The sequence below is a fragment of the Podarcis pityusensis genome (assembly GCF_964106645.2).
Source record: "Podarcis pityusensis genome assembly, chromosome: 8".
NCBI classification, from domain to species: Eukaryota; Metazoa; Chordata; class Lepidosauria; order Squamata; family Lacertidae; genus Podarcis; species Podarcis pityusensis.
The window spans coordinates 54,819,457-54,832,578 of record NC_138033.1 but is presented as its reverse complement, the minus strand read 5'-3'; the positions used below and the strand labels follow the sequence as shown (position 1 = coordinate 54,832,578).

At 43.4% G+C, this 13,122-nt stretch overlaps 1 protein-coding gene across 2 annotated transcripts in view; it reads right to left on the bottom strand.

The window, feature by feature from the left end:
* CDH13 (cadherin 13) overlaps nucleotides 1-13,122 on the bottom strand; it is a 680,788-nt gene that overhangs the window by 102,764 nt on the left and 564,902 nt on the right. For both annotated transcript variants that reach the window (XM_081016580.1, XM_081016581.1), the window contains exon 8: nucleotides 778-918. In XM_081016580.1, the coding sequence (XP_080872706.1) occupies nucleotides 778-918 (141 nt within the window). The remainder of the gene's footprint in view (nucleotides 1-777; nucleotides 919-13,122) is intronic.

The window sequence follows — 13,122 nt, the reverse complement described above, 5'->3', positions numbered from 1 at the left end:
ATAAGAAAAGCCGCACAACTGGATCAGACCAAAGACAATGATTCACATAAAAGTTCCATGTCACAGCTTTTGGTTCAAATGGTAGTAAACTCCAGGTGAAAAGGGATATACTCATGTGAAATAATCCCAGTCAGCCCCAGGAAGATGGGAAACTGGAGACAGAATCTGGCATTGATTTGCATCATTGCCAATTAATGGGATGGTTTTTCTTTTCTTTTTTGGAGAGTATTATTTAAAATAACCATACATCAGCACAAACCTTTTGCTTCCTACTATTTCAATCCTTTCTCTACACCACACACAATTCAACACAAACAATGTACCATGTTTGGATTTCAGTAGGGTGAAACGGCAAATATACTTTATTTGAGAAAGACTCTCTGCAAAGTTTTAAAGGCCTGTTCTTGGAAATACTCAACGTTGAACTGACACACTCTTAAACAAACACAACCTCCCCAAGCATATTTTAAAAGCATTTGCTGTGTGCCATGGTGAAACCATCCACAACCTCCCTGCAGAAACCTCCACACAGGCCTGAAGCACAGAGGGTGCACATCAACTTCTATTAGATCCAATCAGGTTGAGAAGAGCCCTGCTGGATCAGGCCAATGGCCCATCCACTCCAACATCCTGTTCTCACAGTGGCCAGCCAGATGCCTGTAGGAAACCCACAAGCAGGATGCAAGCGCAAGAACACTCTCTTCTCCTGAGTTTCCAGGAACTTGTGTGATTGAACAAGCAATGCTCAACTTTTTGCATCTTAAAGTAAATGTTTACCTCTTTCCTGGTGAATTCCGGTGCATGGTCATTTTTGTCATCAACGACAATGGTTGCTGTGGCAGTGCCAGTTAGCCCAACATCCATGCCCCCCATGTCTTTTGCTTCTATGATGAGCTCATATTTCGGATTCTCCATTGTCTGCAGAGATGAAAAAAGAATAATACATTACCCAGTGTGCAATGCATTGATTTCATTTTAGAAATATCCATTATGGCATCAGAGGCACCCTTAGGTAAAACTGATCTGCAGGATGTTTTTCTACTAAAAGAAAGAAGGCAACAGGCTTATTACAAAAGCCAGGGGACCCTGACAAATAGATGTGCTGAGAATTTTACCTAACTATCTATGCCAGTCTTCACTAACCTAGTAACTTTCAGATATGTTGAAGTGCCCCAACCTGGTGCTTGCCATCCTTGACTATTGGTCACCCTAGCTGGGGCTGATGGGAGCCATAGCCCAAAACATCTCTTCCAGCCTTCTCCAACCTTGTGCCCTCCAGATGTTTTGGACTACAACTCTGACAGACTCTGATCAGCTGTAATCCAAAGCATTTGGAGGGCATCAGTACTTAGACTAGCAAGCATGCCAACTCTTATTTTTGTCTGAAAAGCATGTAAAATGGTGGAAAATAAGAACAGTATGTTCCTAGCAGCTCTGTTTTAATTCCGGAGTTGTTCTGCCTCCTGCCATAACTGTTCCAGTTCACTCATTCACTCATTCTCTTTAACTGTGTCTTTTGAAAAGAAGTCTCTTGTTCCGTTGCTTCCTCTTATTTCAATCCTACCTCCACACGAGGAGAGGGGCATAGCCACGCCCAGTGTATTTCAAGTGACCTACTCTATTTCAGGCTCTACCAGGAACAGAGATTAACTGTATGGAAATGGTATTAAAACTTATTAAAGGTGACATTTCCTTGATTTGTGTGGCTGTCTTGCATGGGCCCATCTGCTGGGAAACCTCAAGGGCCACATCGCTGATGGGGAATGCAGATGGGAAGGAGCAGGTGGTGGTCATCTTCTTTTAAAGTCATGAGCTACTTCACTCATGCATTCTCAAAACCTATTATTCTGTGATTCACAATAGTGATATAGGAGAAAGACTTTAAAAGGACAGGAAGACATTTAGCCTTTGAAAAAGAGAGACAAATGACTCCACTTTAGAACAAATTTCCAACTGAACACATTTGGGAAAAGGCTGGGAAAGAGTGCTTTAACAATCAATCCTTCTTCACAGGGAACTCTGGGAATTGTAGCTCTGGGAGAGGAATAAGGGTTTCCTAACAACTCTCAGCACCCTTGACCAACTACAGCTCCCAGAATTCTTTGGGAGAAGCTACAGCTGTTGCTTTAAATCTATGGAGTGAGTGTGGCCACAGAAAGAATCATTATAAAGTTAATTCACTTCTTTCCCTCTGCTTTTCGGAGACACAGAGCACTGCGCTATATCCACTGAGCATATGTGTATGTGAACCACTGGGAACTGTGTGTGCTTCCTGTTTAGGAGCTGAGTCTGGTATTCAACTAAGCTTCCCTGACTCCAGACCTATTGAAATGAACAAACATGAATAAGCTAGATTTTTTTATTTCAATGGGTTTATTCTGAGTAGAATTTAGTTAAGTACCAATCTGAGTTCTGAAACTGTCTCCTGCTTCATCCAAATGCCATTTTAATTGCACCCACAGCAACTAATTATCAGCTGTGTAGATGCTCTACTCCATTCACTCAAACAACAACCTGAGCTTTCATCATTTGCTTGTTTGCCTATTATTCTTATATAGCTTTGTAGTGGGTGAAAATCTTATGGGATGGGATAACGAAACTCTTCCCTTTATTATTCCAAAAGGTAATGTGGATCCATCACAGCTTTATCCATATTTGCCGACAATGTGCTTTTTCAGCATCAGTAAGGCATGAGGGGACCAGTCAGCTAAGAATGGTGATAGTTGACTGCTCTTCAAAAGCAACAGAGATGGAGTTGGACGGGAGAGGGGACCACATGTTGGTAAGAGGAATGCAAGAGGGAAATACAGAGAGAATGCTGATGAAAAGTTGCATATGACACACACAGGGTGGGGAAGAGGAGAAAGAGACTGAGCAACTTGTTCTTTGGAGAGAAGCTGGTGACAATTATTGAGTGGCAATGATGAGCTCCTGTAGAGTCCCACCACGTCCAATAATCAAAAGACGAGCTGACATGATGTAGCATCCTCAGAGATGAGTGACTATCAAATTCTAGGACCCAATTATACATTCTTTCTGCAGTCCAAACTCCTATAGCCATCGCACACACCACAAAGCAAGAAAGTGTTCAGAAAACGCTGAATATTCCAATTAAGGTGGTTTTTATCTCCTCCAACAGATCCGTTACAAATCTAACAAGGCTTATAGTGCAATCTTACTCATGCTTACTCAGAAGTAAGTAGCACTTTGTCATTGCTTCCTAGTAAGTGTGCATAGGACTGGAGACTTTGATTGCATTGCTAGACGCTCCCCATTTCCCTGAAAAGTGAAAAGTCCAGGGGCAGCCATATAGGTCTTAAGCTGCGTACACAATAAACACTGAAAGCACAGTGAAAACACAGGACTTCCCCCGAAGGATCCTGGTTGCTGGGCAAGTGTTTATGTCTTTTCATTGTCATTATTTTAATTACCCCTGGTTTTAAACAGAATTGCTTTTGTCATCACTTTGAGGCTTGATTATTGTAAAATGCAGCTGATGATATGTCATCTGATAATGTTTTATGTTTAATGCCATCACCGGAGTCTGCCCTTTATGTCATCACTGGGGGCTGCCCCAGGTCTCAGGTTTGGGCCCTGAAATCTCAGGGTCTGGGATGCTCCAGACCTTGCAACCCTAGTGATATACAAACAACACATGTTTATTAGAAGTTGCAGAAGCAGCCCTACATTGGTTGCCATTGCCAGTTCATTTAAGGCCCAACTCAAAGCGCTCATGTTAGTGTTTAAAGCCATAAATGACTCAGGCCCCAAATTCCTGAAAGACCACCTCCATCCCTACAGACCCCTTGGGTATTAGGACTAGTGGAGGGGACCCTATGGTTGTTCCACTGCCCTCATAGCTGGGTGGGATGACCCAGGGGAGGAAATTCTCTGTGGCAGCTCCTATGTTGTAGAACTCCCCGCCCACAGAGGTGTGTCTGCATAACCCTCAACCATGCCATTTTAAAGGAGACATCCTGGAATTACAGAAGCCATCCCAGCTTCTGATAGCATCTCCGAATGTCCCATTTTTTGGTCCAGCGCTCCAGCTGGTTCATGCCAGAGTGCTGGACCAAAAGACACTCAGGTTTGGGTTTCATACTCTGGCATGAATCGGCTGGCTCCCATGAGAGCTCGCAACCAAAAAATGAATGTCCTGATTTTGATCAGCAGGATGTTGGAGGATATGTTTCTGGCATCTTCTTTATACAGCTTTTGGCAGATGCTGAAGATGTATCTCTTACTCTGGCTTTTGCCACCTGAGATGTGGAATGTGAGGACCCACCTTATTTCCATGATTGCAAGTTGCTTTAAACTGCTTTTGATATTGTGCTTTAATTGTTATAACCAGCCCTGGGACTTCATGGTGAAGGGTGGGATGATAACAATGATGTCCTGCCGAGCAACTGATTGCTGGTGTCTGCAAGCCCTACATTCTTTGCCCCCATGGTTTAAAATCAAGAAAATGAGCAGTTTGCAAAGGGACAGGTGCCTGCAAATGCTGCTTATGACAATGAGCCATGTCTTGGGATGCCCTATATGGCATCAGATGCAAAGCAGGTAAGTATGGCATGGGGGAAATGACCTCAGGGGCCAAATTTTAACACCTGCTGGGCCTGATTAAGTCCATGGGCTGGAGGTACCCCACCAGTGTTTTCAATAACAACTCACATATTGTAGTATGCATGAGGTTCTGTCCCTGAAGCCAATTTACCGTATTTTTCGCCCTATAGGATGCACTTTTTCCCCACCAAAAATGAAGGGGAAAGCTGTGTGCGTCCTATGGGGCGAATGCAGGCTTTCGCTGAAGCCTGGAGAGTGAGAGGGGTCGGTGCGCACTGACCCCTCTTGCTCTCCAGGCTTCAGGAAGCTATCAGCAAGCCTGGGGAGCCCGTGGGAGTTCCCGCAAGGCTCCCTAGGCTGCGGATAGCAGCCTGCCACCCGGAGCGCTGGGCGCTCTGAAGCAGAACGCCCTGCACTTCGGGCAGATATCCGCAGCCAAGGGAGCCCTGCGGAAGTTCGGGCAGATATCCTTTTCTCCTCTAAAAACTACGGTAGGTGCATTTTTAAAAGGTCAGGCTTCCCCCGCGGCTGGGGGGGGAATATTTTTTTTTCCTTTATTCCCCCCCCCCCAAAAAAATTAGGTGCGTCCTATGGGCCGGTGTGTCATATAGGGCAAAAAATACGGTACTTCCTTTGCAATGATTAATTATCCCCCCCCCCCCGTTCTCTGTCTTTCACGGTCTGTTCCGAATATTGGGAGTTTAGGGCTGCTGGTATTCCATATAATATCTGGCTGTATTCAGTGCTAATCTCAGAGTTGTGAGTTTGAGCCCCACATTGGGCAAAAGATTTAGGCATTGCATAGTCCAGGGTTGGACTAGATGGTATCTTCAACGCTACAGTTCCAAAATTCTATGATTCTATTTGCACATGCCGAAACACTGCTACCTTTTGAAATTTGCACTCCACAGAATTTTGGTAAGGCAGTTCTCTAGCCAAGTACTCTGTACAAAAATGCATATATTTGAGTGAAGTGTGGAAATATTAATAAAAACAAACGAAGATGTATAGTGGGGAGTGTATATTATGTGTATATTATAGAAACCTGAATACAAATTGCATATAGTAGGAGAAATCAACGGTAAAATGCTGGTGAATTTTCAAGAGATTTCCCTCACCCCCAATATTTTAAAAAAAACAAATGTGCAAACTGATATCGAAATGTAGTGAACTAAATGTTTAAGACTGGGAAGAATGAGAAACCAAAATTGACCAATTCTGACATTCTTAACCCACCATAACTTATAGCCATCCATGTCCTCCATTAATTTTGTTTAACTTACAAGGAGGTAGCATAGATAGCACTAGAAGGCGTACTGCACACTCCACAGAGTAGCTTTCCAACCATTCAAATGCAGCCACAGAGACTCCAAAATTGCCAGAGTCAGAACTTTTGTAGAGCAAGAGAAAAAATCAACGAGAAATGGTGTAATTCACCTCTTTTTTGACTTCATTCTCTTTGGCAGACCACAAATTTTGCAAGCCTTAGTCATTTTGCAGCAGGCTAAATGACTAAAGTGCAAATTTATGGGATAATGAAGGGGTTCCCTGCTGTAATTATATCAATTCTCCCAACATCTAGCTACAGATGAGACACCATAGGAGCAATGATTTAATGCCCACCCATTAAGATCATTATACTTCTTTTTAGCTTTGACTAGGCTCTGTTTAAAGTGGGCACTTTTCCATGAAGCAAGAGACATTGTTACAGATCCAATCAGGTTTGATTATGTGATGACATCACTGGTGGCAAAAATAAGTCAATCCTGTGTAAGAATAATGCCCATTCAATAAATATTGCCCTCACTCTGAATTGGCTTAATTATCCCTCATCAAAGTCATAATACAGTATGGCCAAATCTCTTTGCCTTTGGGAATAAGATCTTCTTTAGCTGCTGCTTCAGTGCCTATTTGTCTTTCAATTGGGGTTGCGGCGAATCCCTGTACTGACATAGAAAAGTTAATTGGGAGGCATGATAGACTTTCAGGCCTCCCCCACCCCCCAAAGAATTTGGTAGGGAAAATGTTCACTTCAAGAACGTTTTGAAAGCCTGCTCTCCAAAATGACCTAGGTTGCTCACAGATGGAATCTGATGTCCTGGTACACCAATAGCTTAATGAATACCTGAGAGGTATAGCAAGTGACCCAACATAGCTGATTGTACTATCCTGATTCTATAGGAATATGCATTAATGATTCAGATACAGTCAGCTACAATAAGCAGAATCTATAGGGACCAGAGAATCCACTATATTCAGAATTTCCAAATGCAAGAGGTAGAAATGAAAGGGTGTGGAAAAAAATATTTGAAAAGCATTTCAAAAAGTTCCTTTCAGAAATCAATCACAGCTGTCATATCTCTGAAACCATTTACAGCAGAAAGGGGGGGGGAACCACCCACAGTGTTAATAATAATCTTGTCCACCTCCACACAACTGTATTATTGCCCTTACTGAATATTAAGAAGTCTTTCATCTAGTCCATCTATGAATATCACCAACAATGAGAATTAAAACTCCCCCCTAAACCAAGCAATCCGTCATTCTTTCCCTTGCCCCCACCACACCAAACACCAAGCTGAAATCTAGAGAGTTTTCTCTGTGGGTGAAGCTATGCAATCTCTAAGAATGCTGTGGTTTCATGACATTTCTGAGGCTTTAAAAGCAAAAGAAATTTGTTTCAGCCAAGGAAAGATGAATAGCCCTAAACTCCCAATATTCGGAACAGACCATGAAAGACAGAGCAGAGGGAAAAAAATTAATTAATCATTGCAAAGGAAGTAAATTGGCTTCTAGGACAGAACCTCATGCATACTACAATATGTGAGTTATTATTGAAAACACTGGTGGGGTACCTTCAACCCATGGACTTAATCAGGCCCAGCAGGTGTTAAAATTTGGCCCTTGAGGCCATTTCCCCCACACCATACCTACCTGCTCTGCATCTGATGCAGCAAAATCAACAATTAGCAAAAACAGTAGTAGTATCCAAAGCCAAGGCCCAGCTCCATAACAAGGGATCATGCAAGAGGCAAGATCAGGGCAGTCTGAGGTTATGTTCAAGTTGATCACTGGGCAGACAAGGGTACAGACAAGAGACAGCCCCAGGGGAGTCCATTAGCAGATTCACAATAACCAAGCGGCCAAACTCATCAAAACACAATGCTGGTACAAATGCATTGCTCCAGCAATTCTTCCAGCCTAGTACTGGGTTGGAGCTGCTGAAACCACACCTTAAATGAAGCTGACTCCTATCAGTTGTCTTCACCCAGAGGTCTCCTCAAGAGGAGGATCTTACTCCCCAATTTTGGCTCCTGGTGAGTCCTTGCCTGTAGACAGGCACATCTCCTGATGGGGCAGGTTTCTGTCTGGCATTCAAGATGACTCAATGAGTCAAGCTCAATACTCATTCAGTTCCAATATGAGAGGCCGAACTCACCCATGTTGTTGATGGCCATTCCTCAGCTTCATCTAAGGATCCTGGCTCCTAACACCAGTATTGAGCCAGATACAGGACTTGGCAGAATGCCAGGGCTTCCAGGTGGTGCTGGCTAAGATATGACAGACAGCGACCTCACAATGTTACAAGTTCTACCCAGCACGTACTAAATTTATAAATAAGTTATAGAGTGCCCTAAGAAGTGGTGGTGGTGGTGAAATGCTCTCTCATAGAGGAAAACAAGCTTTGAGAAACTGGGTGGGAGTTTTTGGTGTAGTAGTAGTTCAAACATAATGCAGGGATGCTCATTGTGGTGCCTTCCAGATGTCATTGCACTACAACTCCCTTCTACACCAGCCAGCATTGCCAAAGGCTGAAATAATGAGCACTTACACTTTACATTGTGGGTGCCCTTTGCGGGATTGCACGTGGTGCTTCAGTTCCCAGGGAGCTTACTGGCAAACAGGGTCTGGCTTGCCTCTCAGTGTTAATTTCTGGAGGTTCATGCCCAGCCTCAGTAATCAAGTTTCTGGCTGGGAGGTGGGGCCAGCCCCATTTATAAATAGAGGTGGAGCCGACAATAGCTAGGCAGTTGGCTCTGGAGATTCACCCTCCCTTAGTTTAATGTTTTCTTGTTTGCAGGTTAACTTTTTCTTCCTGTTTAGCAGGTGCTGTTACGGTCTTTGACTGGTTGCTGTTGAAGGACCGGGAAGATATTTTCTTGCATTGGCAGGTTTTGTCTTCCCCATAGCAATTCATCACAACTTTGGCGGTTATGGCCTTGGGTGGAATCCTTTAGTTTTTTCTTCCCTATGGTGTGTGCGTGTCTGTGAAGTGGTGACTCACCCCCCCCCCCCGCGGTGGCAATTCCAGAGTCCCCCTCTTAAAGGGGTTATATATATGGGGGTCACTGGCCATACACTGAAAGGTCATCAGTGAACTGAAAGGTCACGCGTGCAGGGATATGGACTTGTCTGCCTGCTACACTTATGTCTCGCAGAGCACCCCCATATCCCATTTACCCTGATGAGCCCCAGTTCCCCCTGGCTGGGGGGCTGGGAGGCTGGGGACCAAGGCCTAAGCCAAGGTCTTCCTACATTTGGAAGTTTAATAAAGTTGTGGCCTAATATTAATTCCATATAACGTTGTCAGAGTCTTTATTCCTTCCTTATGATCCCTGGGGGCTTGGGCTGTTGCCGCCTGGTCACGCAATGGGACTTACACTACACAACATATGAATGGCACAATGTTGGCTATCCCACATCTAATGATTAGACTTGTTGCCGTTCTTCTTTCACATAAACTATGCAAATATGCAAGATAATGTACACTTGCAGGAAATAACAGCTGATGTTTATTTAAAACAACGGGATCATCCATCACTCCCCACCACCCCAAATCCACCTGCTATGAGTACCTATTCAATTTACCTGAAATAAAATAATCATATAGAGCAGCCAATGCAAACAAGTGTTATAACCCTGACAAATGAGGAACTGGAATTGAAGGAATGCAGCTATTCAGATTATCATAATATTAACATTTACTCTAAAGTGCCCATTGTGTTTGCAGGGCAAAGAGGAAACACAAGACCAGCTGCGCTTTCAGAGCGTGAATTATGGTTTGTCACAAACAAAACCTCACAATAACATTATTGTAACTCTCTTTTTAATTCCCCATTTTCCAATTATGATGCTTCAAAGGAAGTTCTACCATTTAATCAAAGCAATGTGGTATTTCTGCTATGATGAAAACCAGTGTCTATTTACTGTCTGCAGGAGAAGCGTAATTTGAATGTAAGAATTGGATAGAATGGGAAAGACAAAAATTGTCCTTCTGAGTACATTTGCCTGCCTACCGCCAATTCACTTGATTCACTTGCTTGTACATCATGCCCCATAAAGGATGCTTAAAATAATCCCAGCTATCTTGTGCAAGCATGCAGAGGCTCTGGAGCCAAACTCCGGTGCACCTCATTGATTTCAGTGGGGAGGAGAAGATCCAGATGTGTGGAAGCACCTATAGAAGTATATGTGGGGAGGGACCATTTTTCACTCAGAAAGCATGTTTTTTATGCAGGTGTCAGGCTCATTCCTGCCTAGTTATTCTCAAATCATTTTTGTTCACAGTTTGTCACCTGACCCTATTACAGAGCCCAGATCACCTCTGACCTGGCTTGAATTTGGCCCTGAATAAATTGGGGTGGGGCAGGGAGTAATGATTAATTAGGGTTTCTTAAACCTAAATTAAGCATAACATTGGGAAGGAATGGCAGAAGGAGATACTATGTCTCTCCCCTCCCCTGACCACACAGCAGAGAGCAAAAGGGTGAATCCTCTTGAGACCTGTTTCTCCAGTACATTTCTGATGGGGAACATGCTTGCACAGAAAACCCCAGCATCTGATCCTCTGCTCACCAGCTTGTCAGTGGAGGGTTCAACCCTGCTCCAATTATGTGTTCCCTAGTAGCCAAAGCACCTTCTTCCTGCCCGGCGCTGGCACCATCCCCAGATTGCTCTTGGATGCCCAACCTGACTTGGGGTGATCCAAGGCTTTCTTTACCCAACTTGTCCAAAGTCTGCATCCCTCCCAAACTGGCCTAGTTCAGTTTGGGATTCAGGCTTTTGCCAAATCCATTGCGCAGGCCCACTTGCTGGGGGTAGTATAGAGGAGAAGGGTGATTGCTTTCAACTTCTGTTCTTGGGTCTCCCTAGAAGCATCTGGTTGGCTGCTGCAGGGAAGAGGATGCTAGACTAGATGGGCCATTAGTCTAATGCTACAAAGTCTCCACCTGTAGGAGCTCCACACATACAGGTTCTTCAGATGAGGACACATTTGTACAACGCTTTGAACTTTGGTCATGACAGCCACTGTTTAAGCACCAGACAAGGTGGAATAGTTTGTAAATCCTCCTCAAACATACTTTTCAAACTGGTGTCCTTTGGAGCAAATTCAATATTTGACCCAGATACAGCTTTACTCCATAATGAGTTTTTCTCTCTCTCCCTTTGCCCCTCCCCAAGTCTAACATTGCAAATAATGTGCGTTTATCACTGAGATCAGCAATGCCTGGATATTGGCTGCTCTCCATACCATTTAGGCAGGTGATTTGTCTCCTATAATCTGCAAAGAATTCTGATCAGCTGCCGCTATGTGTGGAAATAATCCTCAAAGCACTGCAATTCAGCTCTATGAGCTCAGGTAGATTTTATTTTATTTAGAAAGGGAAAAAAAATACACCTCAATATGCCTTCAGTTCAAAATGAAATCTGTGGGTCTGGATTTGAGAATGTGACATTAAACCACACATACAACTTTCCTGCATAAAGGTGCAAATTAAAGTTTTCCTTAAGTGTGCCGTTTATGATTCGCTAGAAAAATATCTTCCACCAGGGTAATAAAAGATAACATGTTTTATGACAGCTCCCTTACGCCAAATTGAACATAATCTCTTATTAAGAGAATCAAAATGAACCTTACTCGATTAACATTGGTGGGGAGGGGGAAGCGGGAACTGCAGAGACACCACATTGCTACAAATTAGGTGCACCAAAGGCCACATCCCCCTCAATACACCTCCTTATTCCCCCACAAGAAAGTAATGTGATAAAGGTCAAGGTGGAAAATGTATTCCTCTGTCTAATCTGCTTTGCAAATTAGTGCCGATGGTCAGAATGTCCAAGAGAACTCAATTACTGGAGTTTCCTGTCAAGCCTACCTCAACTGGTTGAAATCATAGAGGTTAGTTTGGAAATTAGTGCTGCGAGGTGCAAAACATCCCACAATTCCAATTTTACATCTTTGGCATGATGTTAATGTTCTTAAATATTAAAGGGAAAGTGGTGTGCTATTTCACATCTCTGACTTTCCCCACCCATACTGGCACAAAGCAGGTGTTAGACGCAGTGAAAAACAGGGCAAGTTTCAATAGCTGGTCAACCCTTGCCTTATTAATGCAGCTGCATTCAGTCTAAATATGGGGGGGGGGGGAGAGAGAGAGAGTGGAACCTTCCCACAATGTCTTGACAGAAGGTCTGCAAAAGGGAACCTTCATGTTAAGCAGCTTCACATACATAGACTCAGAATATAAAAGAGCCTGCTGGATCAGGCCAGTGACCATCTAGTCTAGCATTCTGTTCTCACAGTGGCCACCCCAATGCCTGTGGAAAACCCAGAAACAGGACCCAAGCACAAGAGCAGTGGGAATTCAGAAGCATATAATTCAGAAGAGTATAACCATCATGGTTAGTAGCCATCAATAGCCTTCTCCTCCATGAATCTGTCCAATCCTCTTTTAAAGCCATCAAAGTCAGTGGCCATGATTGCCTCCTGCAGGAGTGAGTTCCAACTGCGCACTGTGTGAAGAAGTATTTCCTTTTATCTGTCCTGAATTCTCCAAAACTCAGCATCTTTGGAAGTCCACAAGTTCCAGTATTATGAGAAAAGGAGGAAAACTATTCTCTATCCACTTTCTCCATGCTTTGCATATTTGTACACACTTCTATCATGAAACCTTTCTTCATAGGAGAGTTGCTCCATCCCCTTGACCATGTTGGTTGCTCTTTTTGAACTTTTCAAACTGTACAATTTGCTTTTTGGGGTGAAGTGGCCAGAAATGTATTGTGTGTGCATTAGAGGAGATCATCAGAACTTCCATTAGATCTGGGTCTGCTCAGTACTTGGATGGGTTACCTGCTTAGCAACCCCACCTGTGACATTCATAATTGCATCACACCTTCACTCGCACCAGTGAAAACTGGCAAGGATCTAAACGAAAGTAATGAGAAATCATAAACAACACATACACAACCCAGCAGATCCTTCCTCATAGCTAAGGCCTATTTGAAACATCAGTGATATTTACAGTTTGGTGTCTGATAATTTAATCAAAGCAGGGTATCTAATATTAGTTGTAATCAGTATTTTTATTATCCCTTTATGTGTGGCCCCACCTTGCCTCCTTTTCCTCCTCCTCTTCCTCTTCTTCTGCTTCCTTTTTTTTAAAAAATGGAAAGCTTATCTTAGTTTAGTGTTCTATTGCCAGCAGTAATTCCAGGTAGCTTTCAAAAACTAAGCACCCTGCAGAGAGTGTAATGAATCAACACATGAGATCAGCCTTG